At 41.6% G+C, this 26,083-nt stretch overlaps 1 protein-coding gene across 2 annotated transcripts in view; it reads left to right on the top strand.

Moving 5' to 3' along the window:
• The window catches only part of arl15a (ADP-ribosylation factor-like 15a), a 105,710-nt gene that overhangs the window by 28,512 nt on the left and 51,115 nt on the right, over positions 1-26,083 (top strand). For both annotated transcript variants that reach the window (XM_059337119.1, XM_059337118.1), the window contains exons 2-3: positions 14,042-14,186; positions 15,650-15,709. In XM_059337119.1, coding sequence (XP_059193102.1) covers positions 14,042-14,186; positions 15,650-15,709 — 205 coding nt within the window. The remainder of the gene's footprint in view (positions 1-14,041; positions 14,187-15,649; positions 15,710-26,083) is intronic.

Genomic DNA, 26,083 nt, shown 5'->3' with positions numbered 1-26,083 from the left:
AACAAGGAAATGCGTTGGCCAAAGTCTAAAGCTGACTCATGATACCAAAAGCCACTTCAGTGCCCCTCACCAATTGTGTTGCCATAAGCAGAAGTGTTTCTACTGTTTAGTAAAGGTCACAGTTTCCCGTAGATAAAAGGATATCTGCTCACAAGTGGTCACTCTGACGCATTTGAGACGCATTCTAGTGCCAGGTGTGAGCAGGAATCTGCTTCAAATGAACACCGCCACAGTCTATCTGGATACAAGGCACTGAAAAGGTCTTCCAGACCAGGGAGGACATGCTGTAGCAGTTGCAGGGCTGTACCAACTGTCACTGTTTACATTTGAAGCTTCTATTGAGGTTTTCAAAATAAAAAACCTTCAATATGTGTCGTCATATTTTACGACATGATCACCCTTAAAAACATTCAAACAAAACTAAATCTTCAATTTAAATTAAGTGATTAATCAGATTGAATGTTATATAAATGTAATTTATGGTTATGATAGTTTTCTGCTAGATCGCCCTGTTAATGCAGATGCAGGTCTTCTTTTGTGTGCAGTAAGTGGGAGAGCAAAACTGTTTTTTGACCACAATAAATATGTTTTTGATAGGCAAAATGCCAACAAATATGGACTGAAGCTGAATATTTTGTTAGATAAACACATGTTGTGAATTTTGGAAATAATAACATCCATCCTTTTCAAATAAAAAAGGCTTTTGGATGCTCTACAACACTCTAGAGTTATTGGAAATGTTTGGATCACACAACTCTATAACAATCCTACGCAGCCACAACTGGAATCTAATTCTTATCTGCAACTGAGCAGAAATACAGGGTTTCAACAAAATCAATAGACATGCAAAAGAAGAAAAAAACTAGAGACCAATTTGCCCCAAGTGTTGTGACGCTGTCATGCTGACAAAACATATAAACACCTGGTTAAGTACTCAAAATCACTTCTGGTAGTGGTAGTTACTGCTACAGTAACTGTCTCCAGGACCACCTGTTGTCATGATGGCAAACAATCACAAGGTAAAAACAATGCCAGCCATCTACAATATGTATAAAGCTTCAATGCTTTAAACTTTTCAGTACAGCCTTGAGCAGTTAGACACATGTAGAGTTCCTCTACACTGTAGGTCTGTATAGCACCTGTGAAATATTATGGAAAGAATATGCACAATAAAGAGGGTAACACACAATTTGTCACTTAAGGGGAGGTTTTAAGACACAAGCATATTTTGGTTTACAATAAGGAGACAAAAGCCATCTGTTACTAGAAGTTGTCAAACGTCACAGCACCCATCCTGAATCCAGCTGTCTTTGATGCATTATGACTAATTTCTTCTTATGCTGCTGAAACCACTTGGTGCTCCCTTTAATGTCTAACAATACTCAAGGGTCATGACGCTTCCCTTCCTGAAATGTCCCTAAGTTCTCTTCTTGGCGTCACTGTTTGTGGTTCCTATTAATGGCTTTTCCATTTTGTTGGTCTTAAAAGCCTCCAGAGGCCTATCTACAGTCTGCGTTCAGGGTTTATAGAACAGAGAAATTCTCTCTCGATGTCTATAGTTTGTCATAGATTGCCAAAAAAAGCTTTTCTCTTCCCCTCCCTCTTAATCCACACACTTTGACGTGTTCAACAAGGTCATTGGGTATGTTATGAATGATCATTGTGGCCTGGTCTTGTTTATATGATGTAATGTGAAGGATAGTTTGCTCTATTAAAGAATCAAAGATCCACCCCCCCCAAACACACACACACACACACACTCATCAACCTAATTCTCAGCTACCGCACAATGTATAAAAACAGATTTATTGTTTGGTCCCCATCAGGTTTTTTTTTTCTCTCAAAGGGGCCTAGAAATAGTTGATGGGGGTTTTTCACATTTAATGACAATGTCCTTAAGCTTGAAACTTTCCCACACTTGTGTCAGGGAGAATGGGGGCCCTAAGATTTGTTTTTATCAAAAATGTAGTTAGTCGTCGATAGATAGATGCTGTATGAAAAAATGTGCCATAACTGATGTAAGTGGGACAAGTGCCCTCCCCATCCACCCACCCACCCTTTTTATGTCTATGAGATGGGGCGCCCCCTACCCCCCTTGGTTCTTGCACACTGGTTTCAGGGCCTTCAAAAGGGGGCCCCTCAAGCTTTGATCCTCTACATGGGTGCGGAAAAACATCTTTTTGCCCTACACTGTGCCCAGGAAACCAAAGTTTTGCCGCCGCCGTATGCTAATGCAGCCAAGCTAATCACCCTTCCCAGTTACAAGATTTATATACCATAATGGCGCCCAGTGGTACCCCCTCAACCCCTCAGTTCTGTGGCCCCCTTATCTACGCTCTGGATGTCCCATGGAGCAAAGGTGTCTTCTGTCTGTGAATGCGGCTGCCTTGCCATCACCTCAGCCTCTTGCTTTCTTCTACAAAAAGAGGGTAACATGAAAACAGTCCTGTGGGTGGGCCCCTTAATGCTGTCCCCCTCATTCTCTACCTAATGTACTTTTCCAGTAAATGTCGTGAAACACACAGTAGCTCCAAGGTAGGCTCCAGACAGATAAATGGGTCGGGAGGCGGGGGAAGCTGTGGCCCCTCAGTCCCCTTTGCATGTCTAGTGGACCTGCTGCTTGGATTATATTTCTCCTACCAATATCGTACTCATCATACACGTTTCATTTTCTAAACATCACGTGTGAGCTCCCTCAGTGTGATTTCATACAACTTAGTCCTCCTTATTTTGCTTCCTTTCAGACTCTTAAAGTTTCAGTTTTAGTGGTATGTGGTGGGACCCACAGAGCCAATGCACTTTATTGATGATGGGACATTCATTTATAAGAAAAGAAGTGCAAGTGATAACTTATAAGGAAACATTGTTCAGCCCTAGTCTGCACTTTGGCCCTCTCCTGGCCCCTCTGAATGCACCAAACATGCAGTGCTGGCTGAACCCTCCAGTGTTCTTCTGTACCAGATTCTCCTCAGGTGAACTTTTGTCCTGATTATTGAGAGGAGGAACATTTATTTTCAACAACAGGGCAATAATTCAAAAGAAACTCAACTTCAACTAAATATGAATGTGTATGAATTAATTGTTTTTGAAACCAGCTCAGGTATGACACACTCACTCTTGGATTTCAGCAAACAGAATTTGTAATACAAGCTTGAGAAAGCATTTTGGTTACTGTAAAACATTCAAAAGGACAGATTTCTCAACAAGTCCACCAGGTAACAAACTACTTCCCAAGGGTTAGAATGAAAAGTGCATGATTAGGTGTTTCAAAAGATGAAATTTAAAAATGTGAATAAAATGGATGTAACTGCTTGAAGTGAGGAACTTACGTGATATCAAATACCCATATTGGCATTTGGTTTCACAAGAGGCACAAACACTGGCCCAGTGGTTCTGACCAGTCCCAGACTCATCCACCTCCTTCCTGTCCACCCTAAGTGGAGCTTATATATCTTTATACTCCTTATGATTAGAATCCTTTCTTCCTCCTTTCCTTTACACTCTGTAACGTCACTTTCGTCTCGATGTCCTTCATAATAACTATGGCCACTAGAAGGTGCAGTTAACTACAAGCATAAATGTGGGTTGGAATAAACTGCTGACTCTATGGAGTCATCTTTTTGGGGGAGCGTCGCTCTGTCTCTGAGGTAATCGGTATGAATTATATAAAAAAAAAAATAGAAAATGATACTTAGGCTTGCTAAATTATGGTTGCACTACATTGTAAAACCAATGAAAATATGTAATAACCATCTAGCATCCTCAATCTTTGGTCTAATGATGTCCAATAAATAATGTCTTAAAATATTGTCATAAACTCTAAAAGAGGTTTTCATTGCACAGGAATGTTGACCTTATCACCTGCAGATATTATGGGTAATCTGTTGTTCTAGGATTTGCCTGCAGTGATATCATTGCACTGCAAAATATATATATATATATATATATATATATATATATATATATATATATTGTTCAGGCCAATAAATGTCAAAGCATTTTTTCAATGGCTTTAGGAATGGTGCACTTTCGATACTTTGTGTGTCCGCATGTGTGCGTGCATGTGAACCATAGCAGCGGGCACATACTGCCACATCCAGATGGTGCTGGAAACAAACAGGGCTACACTGTAGGACCCCTCAATAGGACCGTCTAGACTGGTCCCTGACCAGACAGATACAGCCTCCCATCAAATTAGCGTTTGTCAGATTTATGGTAATGGTCCACAACAGTCTTCCTGTCAGTGACATCAAGATTTACAGCACTGACACTGCATCCCCCACTCCCCCCCCCCCCCCCCCTGCCTCACAAATACACACATACACATATACACTATCCTTAGTCTGAGCACTCCCTTTATCCCACTTGCTCCTACAAATGCTCCCTCCCCTGCTCCATCCTCTTTCTCTCTCCATCTTTCATTTCTTTGCCCCTGCTTGTTGCTACGGAACAACTCTTGCCCGCCACCAGGCCTTGTCTGTGCAACTGGGAGGAGAAGTTGTGGAAGTGGTTGTGTTTGTACGTCAGGGAGGTTTGTAAAAAGGCTGAGGCCCTGAAGTGCCCCAGTCTCCTTCTCCAAAAGCATCACAACCCCAGTGAAAAAAAAGACCCACTCGGGGTGGCAAAACCACCCAAGCCCCCTCTGCCTCCCTCACAATGGGTTGTGTCAGGGTTTCCTGTTAATCCTCTGTGATGAAGCTTGAGTGTTTTTGGGGTGAAGGGTTGGAGATGAGGGTGAGGTGGTGGTGCATAGAAGCTTGGGGAGGGGGTTAGGGGCGTGTTAGATTGGTGTAGTTTAGGGGTGACACAGAGATACTGAGTGGTCGAGAGTTTAGAGGGGAAGAAGGGATACATTATTGTAGGTGGCGGTGGTGTGCAAGAGGAGGACAGACAGAGAGCCCCATGTATGCGGATTAGCGTCGCCCCCTCTTTCATGTCGGCGTTTTTTGGGTGGTAACCTGATCCCTGGGCCCTAGCACTAGTGAGCCCAGTGGGAAAGGCTCCCTGACAGATATCCCGTCCATTCTCAGCCCAAATGTTTTTCCAAGGCTGCTCCTCTGCCTTTGATCTGGCCTCCTCCTCAACCATGCAGGGTCACAAGCTACCATGTCAGGCCAGATAGGAGAAGGCCAACACTGGAGTTGCTTACTGAAAAGGGGAAGAGAAGGGGAGCGGGGGGAAGCAGGGGGGAGGTCGCTCCAGTCTGTTGTTCAAAAATATTGCCCTATAGTCTAGACCTGTCTTGGTTGTCTCTTAAAACGTGGACTTTACGCTCCAGACGATCAGTTGGTCACATCACCTCAGTCAGTCAGATGAAACTCCACCTTGCACCTCTGTTCCTAAACAACAGGCGGTACTCAGCTGTTTTCCACTTTGTTTTTGGAACACTGTGTTCACTGTGACAAAGCTGATTCTTGTGAAATGTTCTGGTGTTGCAGGCAGGCTAGATGTCCTCCTTCCACTGTTTCATGTGTTAATGATAACTCAAGAAAGTAATAGCAGTGATGGACCAGAAATGCAATATGCAAATGTATTTGTTCCCTTTGTTTGAAATGCTCTTTTGTTTAAAAACTTTTGCTTTTTTTTGTTTTTTAGAAGATGCTTATTCAGTTCAAGTTACTAAGTTACCGCATTGCATTACTTCTCCCTTTGCAGTGTATTAGATGCAGTGTGTTCTAGCAGAAAGCTGGGGGGCGCTCTAACTTCACTGTATGGCTTTCTGTGTGTGTGCATGTGTGTGTTCCAGCTTGTCTCCTTGTCCAGACACCTTAGCGTCAGGGCAATAGTGTTCGAGCTCTGAAACGAGCACCAGACAGACAGAAGTGGGATGAATGAATTGGGTAGCGGGGGTGATAGGAGAGAGGGAGACAGACAAACAGAGAGAGAGGGAGAGGATGTTGCTTCAGAATAAGGGGATGATGTGCCTGCAAAACAGTGACAAGCAAATCAGCTTTAAAACAGGGCCTCCCCGTACACACACAGACATGCAGGCATAATGGGTTGTGGGTTGTTTTGTCGACTTAAGTAAGACACGGTCTACTTCACCAGACGGGATGTTGAGCTGGTGCAGACAGGGTCATCTTATTATTGGTGTATGTCTGTCATTTCAGTCCAGTAGGCCTGTGTGATATCATGTTTTAAGATGTCGAAGTCAACTGTAGACACATTCACTGCATCAAAAACATTCCACACAACTGGATGTGCATTGTCGAGGCATGGAATGGGAGTGACGCGTATCCCCCAAATGTTCCAGTGTACTCTTTCAGTGGATGTGTGTCTGTGTGTGTGTGTGTGTGTGTGTGTAGGTGTCTGTGTTTGTACAGGGATCTATTTCTGATGCGGGGGTAATGAATGGCACCTGTTTAGTGTCCTTAGTTGGCCATCATTTTTGAAGTGCAGTAAATCTTGTATTTCATCACCCGCGGCCACAGTTGAAAGCGTGTCACGGTGCTCGCTGCCAAATCTGCATTTTGTTTGCTTTATCTTGCAATTAAGGTTTTAAGAAACCAGTCAATCATGCCTGTAGTGACAAGCATCGTGCCTCCGGTATCATCTCGCCTGCGCCCTCAGGGAGGAAAAAATCTGCTGCCACGAGAGCCGAGTAGTGGCAGCGTTGGTGGTTAGAAGGCTGTTTGGAGGAGGTGTTATCAAAACATCAGGAGGACTCGAGCAACCACACGTCTCTGTCTGAAGTATGTGTTGTGTTATGAAGCAGAATAAAGACTGGTGGGTGGTTTGGTGAGGTGTGGTGGGGACCCAGGCCTGAAACCGTCTGTGGTTGGCGCGGTAACAACTGAGCATGGGAAGAGACCAGTGAGCAGCCTTGTGTGTCTAGCATGTCTCTCTCACCCCTTAACGAGAATGGCATGCAGTGCGCCCCACACACCCCCTTCCCTCACTGTACTGAACCACACTCTGTCCCACCGTGCACCCCCCATCCAGCTTCAAAGCGGCAAATAACAACAACAACTGAAGGGGGGAGAAGATGAATGAGGATGAATGAATGTGCCCCTTCCATCCCCCCGTTTGCCCACACACCCCCTCACCCCCCCTGCTCCCCTCTACCCTTCCTTCCATCCCTGACAGACTGCCTTCCTGCATGCCCTTCTCGGCTCCCACCCTCTTCTTACCCCTGGTTTTGCAGGCCTGTGTTATGACTGTTGCCGGTGTGTATTACACACATATCTGTTAGCGCCGCTCCTCCGCCGGGACGCCCATATAAAGGACTGTCATTTTCAAAGGTCAGGAGTGAGCCCTGCACACAAGTGTTGTCCCGACACTTGGTCTGGAAAAATAAAAACGGCCTGCTTGCCCGTCCGTGTCCCATGTCTGTCTGTCTACGGTGGCAATGACTTCCAGAGGCAAGTGTCTCGGATGTCCTTTCCCTTTCCTCCTCCTCCTCCCTCTTCTTTCCTTTGCAAGCTCCACTGCTGTTGGGAAATCAAGATGCCTGGCTTGTGTAAATTGGCAGCAGAGGAGGAAGTCATGGTTTGCTTTTTGGTGTGTCCAGCTATTGGAAATGCCAGGAGATAAATATGATACTGCAGTTTTTAACAGGCATTATTACACTCATTAGCACCATCGCTGGACCGAGTGCAAACAGTTCAAGCATATCAGTTGATGTGTAACCCACCTTTCAAGAGGAAGTTTGCCAAGCCACAGGCATGTTGAGCAAGGACACGACCCTCTGCATTGGTTTTTATTATAAGTGCATAAGGTTCATGTCTCTGAGGCTTATGCTAAACAAAGTGTACTTAAGAATTAGGCTGGCTGTGGGTCGCCAGCATATCTACATCTAAATCTTGGCAACAGTTTTTCTCAGCCATAGTTTCCAGATTAACACCCCACTTTTTTTTGCCAAAATGTGGGCAAGATGTAAGCGCAGTTCAGGTGGCCCAGTCATCTGGCACTTATTCCCTATAAACCAAAGCACTATGATTTCTTTTTTTCACACAGTCTTGTGGGAATGTTGGGTGAACTCTCGGAGTGGATTGTTTTCAACAGGATGATGATTTGATGTGTGATTTCCACACACTGAACACCCCCACAATTTATGTTAAAACCCTATGCGTGCTTACCTTGCTGCTGGCAGTAATGATGCTGATGAGAGAAGTCAATCATTAACGATCACTGATAAACTATTCTCTATTTTAAAAAAAATGTTTTCTTCAAAGTTACCTTGCAGCTCAACATTTTTCCTAAACTTTTCGATGTACCACACAAACACACACACTAGAGCTCCAGACTCACTTTTTACATCGGTTGCACTAGTACACCTAACATTTTCATTTAGAGTGTGCACTCTGGAGCCCTGCACACTCTGTATTATGTCTGCCTGCTCCAGCACTCAAATCTATTTCATATACTTTTTTATGGCTGCACCATTAGTTCAAATGGAAGACTCTTGTCTTGTTCATCATTGTTAAAGATGATTTTTTTGGCATTTTTACTGCTTTATTTGATAGAGACAGATAGAAAGGGGGAGACAGAGGGGAAGACATGCAGCAAAGGGACCTCAGGCCGGATTCGAACCCGGGTCCGCTGCAGCAAGCACACGGCCATGTGGTAAGCGCTCTGTGAGCCACCGGGACGCCCCCTCTTGTTCATCATTGTTAATCTATGTTCTCATATTTTTGGAAGCAAATGCTTGATAACCTGCTGAAGTGTCCATGGAGTTAACCTTTTAACTGTATCTCTGTAAAAAAATGTCTTAATTATATATCTAAACCAAAGCAGTTGCATATAGTAAGTGTTGGATTTGTGAAGTTTGGATCATGTTAGCCAAGCATCTGGATCATCAATCAATTATCATAATGATCCCAAGAGACTGTTAACCTTTTCTGGGGAAGATATTGGATTAATTATGTGGTTGTCCTGTGTATTCAAGCATTAGTTGATGCTGCACACATGTTGTATTATAACTTTGCATAAACAGCACTTATTCTGTTACTATTTGTATTTGTATGTATTCCTAAGCAGAAAATCAAAATGCACCTACATGCAGCATATCATTCTTGCAGAATAGGCAGTAAGCAGCATAACACTCAGCAGAAATATTCGTAGGCCATATGCTGCCTGTATCCTTTGATGACCCCAATGTTTTGTAGCTATTTCACAACTGAAGCAGAGAGAAAACCACACCATAGAAACTGGAAGCTTGTTGGGGTACCTCAATTTGGAACATGCTGTCATGCCACTGCCCATTTTCCTATCCTGTGGTGTCTCGACAGTAGCCAGAGAGTACGGGAGTGAAACACGAACTAGTCTGCTGCGGTGGTAGCGGCTTCCCTCTAACCCACATTTATTACCTCTAAAAATACAAAGTGGTTTTCTAAAAGGAGCCTGGCTCCTGTTCTGTCCAACTACGTCAGGTGAATTTGCAACATGATGGCTTCTGACTCATTGACAAAACAGTTTTCCGCTAAATTTGTCAACTCAGTTTGTAGTGGCTGAACCCTGTGCCGAGATGTTTTTCCATTTATGTGCGATTCAGATGTTCATGAATTTGTCATGTTTTAACAGTATGCAAATCAACGGACGGTCACTTGAGGTCAGCAGGCTCCATGGTAGTGTTGGTTAGGCTGCATGTGGTATCATGGTATTAAGCATTCTTTGAAGGAAGTTTGGAGAAAAAGTGGTAATTATTTTCCTTCCATACAACTGATGATTTGTTAAACTATGAATCTGGGATCCCCCATAATGTACATAAGGCTAAATGTTATTAAAGGGACAGTTTTAGATTTTTTTGAAGTGCGGTTGTATGAGGTACTCATCCATAGTCAGTATATTACCTACAGTAGATGATGGTTGGCAAGCCTTCACTTTGGAGAAGCGGGTATGAGTACTGGCACAGAAACTAAGCAATGTTCTGCTGTTGACAGGGGCAGTGTATACTAGGCCTATAATTAGACTATTTTCACCACTTTACCTTGCTGTTAGAGGGCCCTGTTTAAGTTAACGTTTGGGAACGTTCAATGGAGTGTGAAGGCTTTGACAAGAGCATAGACCTGTTTCTGTTAAAAAATGACAGAACTATTACTTTAGGTTAAGCATCTATAGACCCATCTTTACACAAGTACCGGTAGGCCAGCAGTAGTGTCTTTAGCTTCTGTTCTTGTGTGCTTGCGCTCTGGTCCGCTGCCAGGAGGCCCAGTTATGTCACCTATTAAATGTCTTGACGTCTTTTTCAAACTGGGAGCCTAGGGGGGCTGTTTTTTCCTTCTTTCTGTCATGCATCTTATAAAGAGACATTCATCTGAAGAAATGCAGCCTGGCTTTGTTTTAAGTGATATTTATATTTTGCAGTGTTTCTCATTTACATAAAGCCTAGCTAATCAGCTTTCACAACAACAGTGAGGTAATGTCTCGGCCGGTCTTTCAGGGAAGCACAATTAAAACATGTCCAAGAGGCAGCCAATCAATAAAGTCTAGGAATGGCAGACTTTTTATGGAGAGTGTTTTGGCTAGGAGTTGTAAGGTTTTATTTGTTTTTCTTAAAGATTGCCCTTTTTTATGCCCAGATGGCCTCATAGTAGTAGTTAAATAGTAGCCTTAATAAACTAGGAAGTAAAGCTGATAAGCCTCCATGGGCACTTGTTTTTGTATGTGCCAGGACATGTGAGAATATTTGTTATTTGTCAGTCTTCCAGCTTGTCTGAGTGTACTGTAAATCACTCAAACAACATTAAGAGAACTGTTGACTGTGTATGTTGAATTCAATTTCCAGTTTTAATCTCAGCTGTTCGTCTGGATGCCTCAGAGATTTATGGAGGTAGTCATCATAGGACTGTCTCATTTGAGCTCTCAGTCTCAGTGACACAGCACACTGACTCTCAGATCATTGAGTGTGTGGTTTACAGGGGAGGGGCATGTCTCGAGGTAAGCAAAGGCCTTTGGACATATTTATTTTTCTCCTGTGAGCCTTTTGACCAAGCCCTCCTCGTCAATCTTGTGCTGTCAAGGAAGGCCAGAGGTGGGAGCGCCCATCTCTCTCTCTCACAGGGGCCACTGTGTACAAAGGGACCCCAGGGTCAGACCCTGGGTGCTCCTTTGGTAGCTGTTGTGAAATCTGCACTGTACGTGGAGGTGGTGGGAGTCATCCTGTTTGTCTGCTCCCACATAGCCAATGAGGCAGTAACTTTCTTTGTCCTGTACACTTGGTCTAGTGTTAATTTTATAAGGTATACTATGACTCATAGCAACTTCATAGCTACTCCGGTGCTACAGTCAAATAGATACAAAAAATACTTCCTATGTACTTTTCCTAACCACTCAGAAAAGCTGACTGCACTCACACTAGGCTATGTAATTATGCAGGCTGTTCTCATTTACTGTTCATATTTCTACCAATAAAAGACAGTAAAAGTAACCACATTTAGTTATGTACAGAAGTACTTATTTTGACCAAAATCATGATCTTTTTTCTAATCTTAACCAAGTAGTTTTGGCGCCTAAATATAAACAAGTAGTTCTGTTTCACAATGTTGAACCATGTGTATAAAACTGTCACCATTTTACAGCCCTTAAATAGAGCATATTTTTTTATTGGATGCCAAGTGAACCGTCATATAAAGATACATTAAATTATAGGACAGTGGATGTTGTTGACGTGGGTGTGCTGTGGTCAACTACAATATCGCTGGATGGACAACTAAAATCTTAGATAATTAGCCCTGTGCAAGCTTACCGTGTTGTTAAATGCAGTGTATATACAAATACGAAAAAAAAAATACTTTCCAAGGTTGAAACTGAAATAAAAACAAGCAATAAAGGCAACCAGTCACAAAAGCTCAGTCCCCTATACACTCAGATTTATCGGCATGAATCCCAAATATTTGAGTTTGAGTTTATTTATTTAAAACAGGGACAATACATATTAATGAACATATACATGTAAATATGCAAGATTATATCCAACGGCTAATTTTCATCTTTAGTCTCTTTGGCAGGTTACTGTCAATACCATAAGACAATAAGATTTTGACTGTACGAAAATAATTTTTGAATTCATGCAAGATTGACATAACATGTTTGGCCTTAAAATCTACTTTGGCATATGTCATCATTTGTTCATTTTCATAAAAATGTTCCTGTTAGGAATTGTGGGACGGCATTATCATCTTTCCTTTCATATAGGCTGTCCCAGTAAATCCAATGCTAAAGAGGGTAAGAAAGGAAGCACTTAAACATGTTCCTTCACTGAGACACTTCCGGGTCATTTTACTCAGTTAGTAACCTTCCTAAGAAAAAACGAATATTTGACTGCAGCCAAGGTCCCTAGAACTCTCCGTCTCAACCTCTTGTTTCCTCTGAAAGATCAACTGTCAACCCAGGCAGGGAATGACAGCTGAAGGGCAGATTTTACCCTCTGCAGAAATCTTCACATGTAGCTTGAGGGAAGGAAGGTGGGGGGTTTGAGGCGGCGAGTGAAGAAGAGGGCAAGAAAGAGAATAGAATGACCTCATCAGGCCAAGTTTTTACATGTGTTCCCCCATCTGACGCGCGTGTGTTTCTGATCTTACTGGTTTTCTGGAAGAGGAGAATGTTTCCTGTTTGAGCAGACTGGCGGGTTCACCTAGGAGTCGGGGGGGTCAGGTTGCTCAGCCAACGTCTGGTTCTGTTGAAGCAGATTCCCCACATCTCCATCAAACAGCAGCTCTGTTTTGGCACGGCTCTGAAAACTGACCCTGTTGGTCACTGATGTCTGGGGGTATTGCGGAAGAATTGAGGCTACAACAGTCTTTGCTGCTCTCTCGTTCCCCTCCAATTTGAAAGAAGCATTGGTTTATCTTGTAGAAATCGCTGCTGGTCGTAGGAAATGTCTTGGGGATTTTGCTTCATTAAGACAAGAAGTAAGCTGAACCTAACCTGAACATTTGCCAAATATACTTGAACAGAATATTTGTGTATCCTCTCATTTGTTTATATCTGCTTCTCCACACTGAGGTTCAAGTTTTATTGGCATGCCCAGGCACACCTGGAGAATCTACGCACAGATGTGCAGCAGTTCGTGTACACTTGTGCTTGTTTTCCTTCCTGTCAGAGTCTTTGATTGAACTGAGTAGCAGTGTGTTGAACAGGGGTCGTCCCCTGACAAGAGCAGTAAGCAATCTTGTGTTGATGTTCTTCCACCTGAAATGTGATATAGTAGATGAGAGAGTGTGTGTGTGTGTGTGTGTGTGTGTGTGTGTGTGTGTGTGTGTGTGTGTGTGTGTGTGTGTGTGTGTGTGTGTGTGTGTGTGTGTGTGTGTGTGTGTGTGTGTGTGTGTGTGCGAGTGCGAGTGCGAGTGTGTGTGTGTGCCTGCCCGCCCTGCCTTGTCCAGACTGGTTCCTGTCTTGCTAATAAAAGAGATCTCTTTTTAGTTTTGGATACTGATCTCTCACCACAAGTTTAAAGATCTCATTCACGGTTCACACTGCATTCGCCCCTTAATGTCTCACAGCAGGCCCTCAGTCCCAGGCCGTGATTCATGGAGTGACAGGTCAGCCTCTGGCCGCCACAAGGGCCCAGTCAGAGGGGTCCACACACACACAGACACACAGACACACACACACACACACACACACACACACACACACACAAACATGTTGCACTAGTGCTAAGATGCATGGATCTGTACACCATACTCTCTTCTCTTTCACATGTTTTTTTCATGTTGACTGTAACTCTCTCTAAATCATGAATGTAAAACATCTTGTGGTTTTATTCTTTGTCATTGCTCTTGCTTTTTTGTTAAAAAATGCTCTCTGGCGGAACATGGTTTAACATTTTGCTCCTCTTACATCAACTGACAATCTGTGTTTCATAGACCAGACCCATTTTTTGACATGTTGTAGGGTTTCCTGCTTCATCATATGAAGACAGCTGTGATGCACATGAGTGTTTTCCTGACGACACGGAGACACAAGAATTTATTTCGCAAATGTTCACTTTCAGGGCAAAACTTTTGATTCCAAATGCAGACTCTTAATCACTACCTCAACTGCAATGGGTGCATTAGTTTCCAATTTTACAGTCATTATTCTGTTTGTTTTGATTTAGTGTTTCCGGGCACTGTGCTGTAAAGGACCGCCTCCACCTAGACCAGAGTATGATGTGGTGTGCATCGGCCTGACAGGTGCTGGAAAGACCAGCCTGCTCTCACGGCTTTGTAGTGAGGGCAGCGACGGCATCGTTCCTACAACAGGTATGTGGACGTAACATACAGATCAGTCGGAAAGAAAGCATTTTTTCCAGTGTAAAAGCATGCACTCTCCACCTATATCCCAATTTTCTTTGCATCATGTGTTCCTGAAAGCTTTTTAAGCTTCTGAAGTGCTTTCTCGTTTCAAGAACATGTTGTCCTCTGTATAAGAATCACAGCGAGATAATACTATCCAGGTATTCCAGCTCTCCAATAGGGGGAAGCAAGTCTTCAGTGTGTCTTCCAAAGTCCCAGCGCTCATGCCAGAAACGCTCTGCTGTATCTCACCAGCCAATACTCAGCTTCTTTCTTCTAGTCAAGTGGGAGGCTGGTGTTAAGTATGTCCAGAAGAGGAGGCTTTAGGGTTAGTACATCATTCTCTTGGTAGTCAACGCTCTGCTTTCCATATACGCAATGCAATCCCTCAAGGACTCTGACATTCCTTTTTCCTCCCCTGGCTTTGTCAGCAGTCAGCTTTGAGCTGTTGCAGAAGTCCCATTTTAGATTTAGTCATTGTGCACTTTCACCAGTAAAAGCTAAATATAAAGTTCCCAATTCCCAAACGTGCTGCCTGTAACCGTTAGTGTGCATGTTTCTGTGGCAGGCAGTGGTTCAAGGGAGTGAACACCTGTCTGCGTCTGCCGCTGAGTAGGTCTTAATAGATAAAATATGTCGATTACTTACCTTAGCAGAGAATAATTTTAGCGCACTTCTCTGAAATGAGATTTAGCTGTCAGCACTGTCTGTATCTGCCAACATCTACAGAGGGAAGATCATGATGAACAATGAGGGGGAAGTCTCCTGCGGTTCCCCCCCTCACTTCTTACTTCATGATTCTGTAATGTGCTTAAAAACCACATTTAGCAGTTAATTCAGATGTTTAGAAAATCATAATCGTTTGTCTGTCCCATCTCTCCTCCTGTTTGTGAGTGTTTCCAGGAAATGAATTCCCACCAAGACAATTTAGCATAATTTGAGCAACATTAAATCTCTTGCTTCAGTGGCTTTCTTTACTATTTCCCACTGTACGCAACCACAGAAACAAACCATGTAATACATGGTAGCACTTTACACATTAACTCTATCCTCCTCTAACTCCAACATAGAACAAAACACTTTTCTGTTTAGCTTTTCTTGTTTTTCTGTTTTGCTAACCCGGACCACACAAAGTGTTTTCTTTCATTTCAAATATGTTGTCAGTCCTCTGTGTGTTCACCAGCTGGTGGTTTGGAAAAGGTACACTAAATATCCTGGGGGAAACTAAGTGATACAGTGGAGGGTTTTTTTTAAAGTCGGATTTCTTTTAGCAATTTTCTATTCTTTTCACTATTGAAAAGCAACCCAGCCAACATTCCTTAAAGTTGATTCTCATCACTCCTACCATGTGCTGTACACACACACACACACGCACACACAAACGCACAATTTCATTACAGTGATGGATTTTTTTGTTTTTCTCCCCCCAGGTTTCAGCATCAAAGCAGTGCCATTTCCAAATGCCATCTTGAATGTAAAAGAACTTGGAGGTAAGAAACACATGACACACGCCAATAAATTCAGATCAAGTCATACAGTCAAAGTTTTTAAGAACAGCTAAAATAAACATTGTCATTAAATTGCTTTGGGTATAAAGGAATTCTGTAAACCTAAGTTTCGCAATTGCATTTATAGTGACAAAGGCTTTGAGAGAGAGAATTTTTGTTTAGGTACCTTGAAAGTGCTTGAAAAGTGCTCGGACTTTATACTGTACGAACTCTGCTTTTTTCAGGTTTTTTTTTTTTAACTTTCAGTTCCTCTTTATGGCAAACACCATGTGTGAATTCATTATTGTATGTTTTCATATGATTAATGTTTTGGTCCTCTATGAATACAAGGCAACTACTTTGTTCAAAATCTTCAATCTGAATTGCTCAACTGTTCAGAGTTGTTTTTCATTTTCACATATTAAAACTTGTCCTTTCATCTAATCTCTCAACATTAACTGTTGCAAAAGCATGTTTGTTTTGAGCTCCGGTAGCATCACACCTTGCGGTCACAGACTGACATTTGTGTACAGACGTCAGACCTGTTGGTGTGTTTTCAAGTGGCTGTACAATCTGCACCCTGTTATTCCTGGAAATGAACAGCACTCGAGGAAGCCGTCTAATAAGCACAGATGAGGGATCTTGAGGTTGAGATACGTAAACAGAACAAATACGATGGGAGGCTTCCAATCCTTAAAGGGAGCCGTGAAAAAGATATAAATCAGTGCTGTCCCTTCTCCGACAAGCAACTCAGTGATTTCACTCAGTGAAAAATATATTGTTTTGTTGAGAGTTAAAATAATTTGTGTTGTTTTCTGCACTCGATATGCACATGACAGGTGCAGCGCATGTTTTGAAGGCTCACCCATCCTCGCCTCCCCGAAAAGATGAAAAACATACACGCACAGACACTAACACACACACAAAGAGGCACTGGGGGACCACCAACGAGGGTGCTACCAAATTTGGACAGAGCGCATTAGGGGGTTTTCAAAAGAGGTTTTTCTGGATTGGTTCAAAGCCAGTCTGGTGGGACATTATTGTGGTTGGAAAAACACTGGTCCCACGGATGACAGGTTTGATTTAGATAAGTTAGTATAGGCTGCCACCACAGCAAAGCATGATGAAATCTCTTCTCTTTTTTTCTTTGCCCCCCTGCTTGCTCACTTGCTCCTTTTTCTTGTAAATACACAGAGGACAAGAATTTGAGCGATTTACGGTGCCATCCGTTATGGATAAGCTGGACAGGGTAAAAACAAGCTCATGATGTTTTGACGCCTCCACTGACTACTTTTTATTTGGTGCACAGTATCGGATTTAGGTTTCTGTCTGAGGTGAAATGTTGGTATGCAGCCCTTTTGTTTGGCTGAAAGAAGGCGTGCTCCTCTTGTTCCAAATGTAAATGACGTAAATGCGGAGTCGGGAGAGTTGGTGCTCTTGCATAATGTTCCACCGGTCAGTTTTCATAATGAGCCTTTTAGATTGTTTTCTGATTAAAACAGCCCCTTTCTGCACTTTTTGTATCTTACTCAGCCCTTCCCATTTCTGTCAGTATTACTGTTTTCTCCTCCCCTTTCCCTATGGCTTTAAAACAAGCAAACATGCCTGGTTTAGTTCTATGTTATTTTGCACTGCATCAATGATGCAGAAAAATGATACAAGACGTGACGCACAGACATCATTATTTCTGACCCCAAAAAAACTTGTTTTACACAATACCTTTGTGGCTTGTTCTCTGCACTCAGCCTTTACTAAGGCAAAGGAAGAAGCGCTTGTTGAGAAGCATGAAGAAGTGAAGCACTTACTACGTATTTCCTTCCTCTCCCACTGGAAAGCCCATTGAATGTCAATGAGGTATTCTCCCTTTACAGTAAGAAATGTAAAGAAAGTCTTGGCCGGAGGTCAGGTAGACAATTTAAGTCGCCAATGCTAATAAATAAACTGTAAACCATTATTTGCTCCTTTTGGTAGAGCAGTTGACAAGTAAAATCCTTCCTTTAAACTTTTTATATGCAGTTATTTTATCCTTGCTTTGTGCTTGGCATGGCAGTCCGGTTATTGCTCAACTCATTTCATCTGGGAGACAAATGTGGTTTGAGTTGAACGGGAAGAGGTCACATGGGAAACAAGCAAGTGTTAAGGTCAAAACCTTTGGCACGGAGAGAAATCTTGCACACAGCAAAGAGCACAGAGTGACCTTAACATGGCACTTGGAGTTGTCTTAGGAGCCAGGTCTCCTCTCTCTTATTAAAATGTTGCTGGCTTTGAAGCCGTGTAAGCATAGTTGACTGTGACTTGTATAGTTGCTAAGCCTGGTAATGCATTTTTAACTCTCCCTGCTTGGAGTGCGCTGAACCAGATTGTCATAAGCGTAAGCTGTCCTTTTAAACCAGAGGCACAAAGCAGCTTATGTGCAGGCAGTCCTGATGTATGGTGTATGTAATGATTCAGATCAGGCTATACGTTTGTCTCGCTCATGCATTTGTCATTGAGGTCCCTGCTGTCTTGTTTTCATATTCACCTCTGGTTTTTGTTGTCTTCCTCTCCCCTTCCATCCCCTCTTTGCTTTGCTTCCGTATTGTGCTTCTATATTTGTGCTGTCTCTGTCTCCCTTTTTTCCTCTCTCTCATTCTTCACTCGTCTCGAGCTCTCCTCGTTTATTGATTTGAACACATTGTCTGGCCGTAATAAAGCACGCTGCCTCACAGTCATTATCTGGCAAAGCCTGTCTGTCCTATCACTCAGTGTGTTTACATGCTGGTTAATAACCTAGTTATTGTTAGCTTTCTGTAGTGCCCTCATTTCTTAAAGATATTGTCATTGAAAAACCCAGTTCCCTTTAATTGGAGCAAAGGATTAAGAAAACCCTGGTTAATTCAGCTTGGGTTTTTCCTAAGAAATGTTTTCTTAATTGTCCCCACGTGTGTGCATTTTATTAACAAAATAATAAACAGGGAAAGTATTATTATGACCAGACGAAATACAAAATAATTAAACCCAAAGTCCAAGTGAAGCCAAAGCTGATATAAATAAGTTTAAAAACATTGGTTTCCACAGCTGAACACCAGACTGTTTGTAAAAAAAAAAAAAAAAAAATCAGACATGGGCATACTTAAGGAAAAACTGTGTGGTCGCTACAGTGTGTGTCAGGGCAGTCAGCTAAAATACTCAGAGGAAAAAAAAGGAAACGTGTATCACTGATGCACTTAAAATATGTCAACCTTTGTTTAGAATGATGGTAGAGGGCAGCAAAGAAATATAAATAGGTGTACTGGAGAGGGTGGAAAATCATCTTGTGCTCTATTATAGCCACTTATTATAATATGTGACTGGCACAGCGAGGCAATATCACCTCGATCGCACCTTGTATTACTTCGATAGAAGTTAGATGTAATCAGGAATAAAATAGATACCCAGATTGAATTGTGCATTTTCATTCTTAGATTGCCAGAAAGAAGAGATGCTGTTTATTAAATCAGCGGGCAGCAACATTGTAAAACGGGAGCTCTTTGTACTCCTCTGAATGAAGTGTAATCAACTCGTTTCAGTTGGGAGACATTGAGTATTTTGCATCTGGCGATCTTTAGTCTGGCAGGCATTTGCTACCCAGCTGGTGCCAGGTATGGGGATTAGGTGGGAAGGGCACCTCCGGGGACACAAGGAGGAATCTATTAAAGTGTGTGTAGGAGTGTGCGAATGCGTGTGTATATGTCTGGACAGTGACATGACGTCAGGTCTAGACGGGCCATTTCACAGTGTGCACTCATGCCATGCAATGACAACTGATGAAGAAGTGGTCCTAATATTCAACACTCGTTGCTGTTGAGGCTTGAGTGGTAGACATTTATATATTATATATTATACAGTATTACATTATATATTTATTTACACCTGAAATGCTCTTTATTCACCAGGATTTCCAATACCTTTCTATTTTCCAAATCAGGAATTTATAGGAAAGTATGTGCTTCTATACGCCAATTGAAAGGCTTAAAATAGGTGTCTGTGTGTCTGTGTGTGACTATTGATGAACATGTTATGTTACACACATGATGGAGTTCTGTAATTTTGAAAGTTGCTGTTCTTGGCTGATACAGTATGAAGAGTAGAATATGTGCCTGGTCGATATGTTGTTTTTTTTAAAACAGATACCGATTTTATTGGAGAAAAATAACTGATTTGGCGGCGAATGTAGTGGATTTTTAAGCAGTAATGAAAGTCTACCTTTTCTATGTGGAGTTTGTACTGATATGACTGCAAAGGAAATCAGAAGGCTGCTTTGTTAAATGAATAACTTTATTAAAGCATATTTGACCTGATTATACATTATATATATATACAATGTATTACATTTTCAATAAAATACAATAAAATAAATTGCTCTGTAAACATTAGTACCTTGTGTTCAATATAATTCAGTTGCTGACCATTTAAATAAAGTAAATGAAAATGAAATGCCTCTAAATCACCCCAAGCATTGTTTTCTGCATTATATGTTCTGTAAAAAAGTTTTCATATTGGACGACATATGAAACAATACGATATTTGATGGGCCATTATCGGCTGATTAAAAACAGTCAACAGATGCGTCGACCGGGCTCTAATGTAGATCTGAATCTCATCATCTATTATTAGTCGATTGTGTACACCAATAGAGAACATTGGGGAAGACGAGCAGGATGCAGGAACATCACAGGGCATTTACCAGTTGTCTCTGACCACCAACAGGCACAGATAGTATGTGAGCACGTCTCAGAGCAAAACCACTACACTGTAGTCATTAGACCCAATGTGGTTCTTATTAGTATCAAATAGGACCACAGTGTGTGTTACTTTGCCCAACAGGGGAGCTTTTCCTTTGCGTTGGATTGTCATTGTCATTTGGGTTTAAAGCAGATGTTTGCATTCGCAGACTGTTCTGATTTTGGACTTCTGAGGACAGACGTGAAACTGATCTCTATTTGAGGCCTTGTTCAAGGATATTACCCTCTTTGATGTTGGGTTTTTGTTGATAGTGGTAAATGGTGCATCAAAGATACTGTAAGAGACCCATTGATATCTTGAGTGCATTAGCCAAACCAACTTTTGAAGTTCCAATTTCTTAAAATGTTGACTCACCAAATGAAAAAGTGGGGAAAGAGAGAAAGCCAAAGTATTTGCATACAATAACACGAGTTATTGATCTCAAATATTAAGAGGTGCCACATTTCCAGATTTGTCAATTCTGTACATAAATGAGAGGGAGTGATGTGTGTTTCAGACCAGGCCTCACACACTGTCAACTGTTTACTTAAACCGACAGTGCTGAGACTGCAGGTTGATGGTGTATCAACAGCTGAAGTGTTTTCCACCTCACTCCAGCTCCAGCCCCAGCTCATTCCTCAATGAAGTAAGCAAACTTTATTACTAGAGGCCTCCTTCACGAGTTCCAGCACTCCCTCCCATCATATCGTATTGTAGCTGTTTTGTTCAGAGAAAAAACACTGTCTGTTTTTCGTTAGGCAGACTTCAAAGAGGGTTGCTTTCAGTGTTTCAACTTTCAAGAGTGAAAAAAGACCTGATTAGCAACATGTTTGCGTTTTGTCCAAGGTAAAAGCTGGCAAAAAACGATGGGAGGCAGAAATGTATGAGAAAGTGTTCAAGCTGCCGTTGAATCTGAAACCATACCTGCGTCGATACGCAACAACAAACACAACAAGCCTCAACAGTAGCCTAATTTAGACCAAATGGAAATATGGGCTAGTAGGTTTCAACTATGTTGCCTCATGTTTGACATGTAGACCATCACAAGCTGTTTGAATCTTTAGACAAGTTTATAAAGCACCAGTCATTAAAACACAATTGAAGGAAAATCAGAATTCAGAAGACTGCAGGAGACGATCTGCTTCTAATTTTTCCAGCATAATTGCTTGCTTATGTTTTACTGGCAGTTGCCTCAAAGTTTTGTTTTTCATTCACAGTCACACTTTGGTAAATAAAAAAGAAACCTGATCACTGAAACATCATTGCCACTTGTGTTTATGTAACCAGACGTATGCTTTTCCCATTCTCTCCTCTTTACACATTATGAGCATCATTCTTGTGTCATTCTTTAGTCTTTGTGAAATGGAACTACATACTGTGGGTCCCTGATGATATTGTAAATAAGGTACAGTGTGTACTACTGTTTTTCTTTTGCAATGTTTACAGTTTTTTTTTTTTTCAATTATGAATCCCACACCTTTTCTTTTTTAAGATACGCTCTGCATAGAAGCCTGATTGGTTGAGGTTAGACATTGACCTTGTTAGGCAAAGATAGCACATTGGTCAGGGGTTCAGACCTAACCAAGTTGGGCACCAGTACTTCACACAAGCATGGACGCCTAGCCAAACCTAGTGCTCGATTGCTATACAGGGCAGCTCTTGCCAAGAAAAGGAGTGGAATTCATGGTAATGCATCAAAGCAGACCTGACCGTCTCCAAGCAGGTTGTGGTGACACCCGATGTGCCTTGTCATCATTCATAGAAGATCCAGCGACATTTATTAATAGCCTCCGCTGTAGCCTAACGTAGCAGATATTTCATCAGTTGCAAATGTGTCTCAAAACAAAAGTGTCTGTTGCACAGCACTATTGTAAACAATGCCAAAGAGGGTGCTGCACATCTTGAAGCGGCTAACTGTTGCTTGCAGTGGGGATGCAAATCCATGCCACATTGGGCTGATACATAAAGTCAAACTGAGCCAAGCCAGCACATGCGTAAAAGCTTCCCTGACACATTAGAAAGAAAAGCAGCAAATCCTCACAAGTTATAAGCTGAACCTAAGTAATATTTGTAATCTTTGATTGAAAAATGTAAACACTACAGTGGCCTGTAGCAGTTAGCTGTGCATACACAATGAATCATCAATTGTCGATGAAGCGTAGCACATCTACAGTCATTAAGATTCATGCTCCCAGACCTCAAAGCATGCATACATGTTAAACATTCATATGTTGTATGCAGTGCATTGAATAAGTCATTGCATACATTGTAGCATAGGGTTGAAGGGTTGAAGTATTTGATCCCAGAGAGGGTCAGTCTCTGACATCAAAGACTAACATCATTCCCGTTTTTTTCCCACAGTGTTGTCAGAAATGTTGGAATCAGAGCGTTAATTGTTTTCTTCCATTAAGGGCCTAAATACATGTTTACAACGACAAAATACATGGTCTATAGTATTTAATGTATACTAAAACACTTTTTGCTTTTTTCCCCTTTTCTTAGGTTGTCAGTGTATTGCTTCTATAGATATATATCCATATATATTGATTGTATATCTTTTCCTCAGAGTTGTGGTGTATTCTAATAAGATATTCAATGAGCAATCTTTGCTCAACTGGTGGTAAACATTAGGTTCTAGGCTCATTCCCCAAAACTAAAGAGAAAATACCTCATAGCTGACGTACCATTTTGCATCAACATTCAACAACTCAAACAGGGATTAAATCCATCATGGAAAAGCAAAAGATACCGATTTCTTTGGCCAACGTTAGCCTCAGTAGACAATTATATAATGCAGCCACAAGATATGTTTTATGATATTTTGTCCTGAGTAGAAATTGTTGCTCTCTTGCCATTACTAACTTGATAGCTTACTTTGTTGCTCTCTGCACCTACACATTAAAACAACCGCTAAATGTATCAACTTCAGGCAAGGGAAAAAATGAATTGATGGTTTGGGAATTGGAAGTCGTAACTTAAATAAGAAGCAGACACAAGAACACAAGACAAACATTGAATTGTAAATCTTGAAAGTTTTTCCCTCAGGTGCATTGGACTATGCTGTGTGATACCTTTTTAATGAGTTGTTTATAAGGAGTTAATTAATCTTTCTCTCATTATTTGTTCATGTAATTAGTTAGTTAGAACTTAGTTATAGGGCAGAGAAGTGGGAAGGGATAGAGAAAAAGGAGCAAAGGAATGAGGTCTTACTCATGGTGCACTTATTAGATTGATGATATGTAGTAGGGCTGCCAGCATCCCCCAAGAATCATGACGTCATGTTTGGAAATCCTCCCGTCAGGCCAATAGGTGGCAGAAGTTGCCAGCGAGATCCAATGAGATGTGATGGACATTCCACCATTTCCAGGCAAAGATGAGAGAAACTTCCTAGTCAATCTCTCAAGTGCCACTTTGTCTGATAGCTTTCCACTCCAGTGAGAGGTGTGAGTAGAAAGAGTGGGGGAGGAAAGAAAGAAAGGTGGGAGGGAGGGAGAGCATGAGGGAAGGGAGGTAAATGTCAGTGAGAGCACTTCGTGATGCTTAAACATTTGCCAGCCTCACAGTTCGTCACTTCTTGGCAGTTACCTTACTATGAGCAACAATAACAAAACAACAGTTCACAGGATTGCAAAGGAAGTAACCTCACCAGACGGAGGAGGATAATTTTAAACAGAAAGTACAACCTTGTAAAGGCAAATGCATTTACTTACGTGCGCAATGTGATAGGACTCTTTGTAATTGTATGTGGTGCTGACAAGTTTGGTCAGTGTGTAGAACAAACATTTTGGGTGCTCTAATGGAAAACATGTGAAAAGGACAGCATGAGTAAGAGCAGTTGACAAGATAGGTTTCTTTTGTTTGTTTTTGTTGTTTTTTTTACATTGAGATTTAAATCTGAAAGTACCATAGCCAATACTGTGGTGTATTTTAGATAGAAGAGGTCATTGTTGATGTGCCTGGCTGGTTCTCAAGTTAATTGTACATTTTCTCCCTCCTTCCTGCCTTAATAATAAGAAAAACATTCACACACAATTCAGAATTGCTCACAGTTTTCAATGGACAAATAAAATAAAACCTTTGTGATACACATCAATACTATTTCTGTATTTACACTCCACTTTACATCCATCTTTTGAGTAAAAAAACAAAACAACTCCTGTTGGCTTTGATTTGTGGTTTCCTCATTAAAGGAGATCAACAGCTGTGGTCCACTTGTGTTCAGTCAGTTACAATGGATTCCAATACTCACAAGAGGTGCAAGATGTCCCAATGCTAAAGGAGCATGAGTAACATGGAGGATGTGACTAGCATATCATGGTTTGTGGTGATGAGTGAGTTTGTCAGCATCAATGAAGAGAGGGCGACAGCAGATGCTGTCATCTGGCAGTCATTCCTAACTTTACGAACAACCTTTTTTTTCTTCATGGACTGAATAGTTTGTGTTTCAGCTCCAGTACATAACAGAGTGATTTTGTTTTACTGAGTACTGGCTCAAAAAATGGTGGCTCAGTGTGAGAGGATTGTTTTTTTCTGACATGGCCAAGGTGGCTGAAGATTGGAAAGAGACTTAATTTCCCTGATTAACTGGCCCCACTAAGTTCTGCTAGTCACATGGCGATGTTTTGGTTCACATGGGATATGGTTATGGAGTGGGGGAAAATAATGCTGCTTTTTTCAACCAGAAATGACAATATTTTGAGGAGAATAAGATGATGGGAGGAAGAGGATGCTAAGTTATGAACTAACGTTAGTGCTAGCGAGCTAATAGTTAGCAAGGTTCATTTGTAATTCAAAATAAACAGCCTACTACTTTGTGTTTCTTTTACAGTAGTACAACTGAATGCTGAACTACAACCCTGACTAAAAAGTTGGGAAGCTATGCAAAACAAATAAAAACAAATTATGAAAACATGCTACAATTGACTTTCATGAACTGAAAACTCAGTGTGAAAGGGATAATAGTGCGCAATGGAAGGGGCTTGTCAATCACTAGATAGCCACACCCTTAAGCACACCCTGTTTTATTTTACTCACCATTTACGACATGAACATCATGCTGAGTTGAAGAAGACCTCAAAATAGTAATCGACGCCAAACACTAATTCAGAAAATGTTTTCTGAGGTAATGAATCAAGGAAGAAGTAGGGTAATTTTCTTATAGATTTCTAAACATTTGGGTTTCTTTTTTTCAGCCAGCAGAGTTGCTCCCAGCTAGCCATTAGAAAGAATGAAGGTTTAAGGCAAATCTACATTGGCTTCACTTCTCAGACCTGGAGGTTGCTGCTTGGATTGGGGATAGCATTAGCAATCCTATGAAGCAGGTGTGAAATGGCCATCCCTGAACAAGTTTCCTTATACTGAAGAACGTGCACAGGAATCTGTGATAAAAATCACAAGGACATTTATAAAATTGTATTTCCTCTTCAAAAACATTGTCCACACTGTCAGTAAACAATAGAAGGGGCTGGTACTGGAAGTAGAGGGAGGTGGTAGCAAAAGGAACACAACTAATTTTATGAGCATGTAGGTCTCTTCCTCAAATTACTTCCACTAACAAATAAAGTAGCTGTGAACTAAACACACCCAAAAAGGAACCACATGTTGGTCACTGTGAACTCAATGTCAACGTGGCCT

This window comes from Centropristis striata, chromosome 7 (genome assembly GCF_030273125.1).
Source record: "Centropristis striata isolate RG_2023a ecotype Rhode Island chromosome 7, C.striata_1.0, whole genome shotgun sequence".
Lineage (NCBI taxonomy): Eukaryota > Metazoa > Chordata > Actinopteri > Perciformes > Serranidae > Centropristis > Centropristis striata.
Note: the sequence above shows the minus strand (reverse complement) of the source record. Positions and strands in the feature narration are given on the sequence as shown.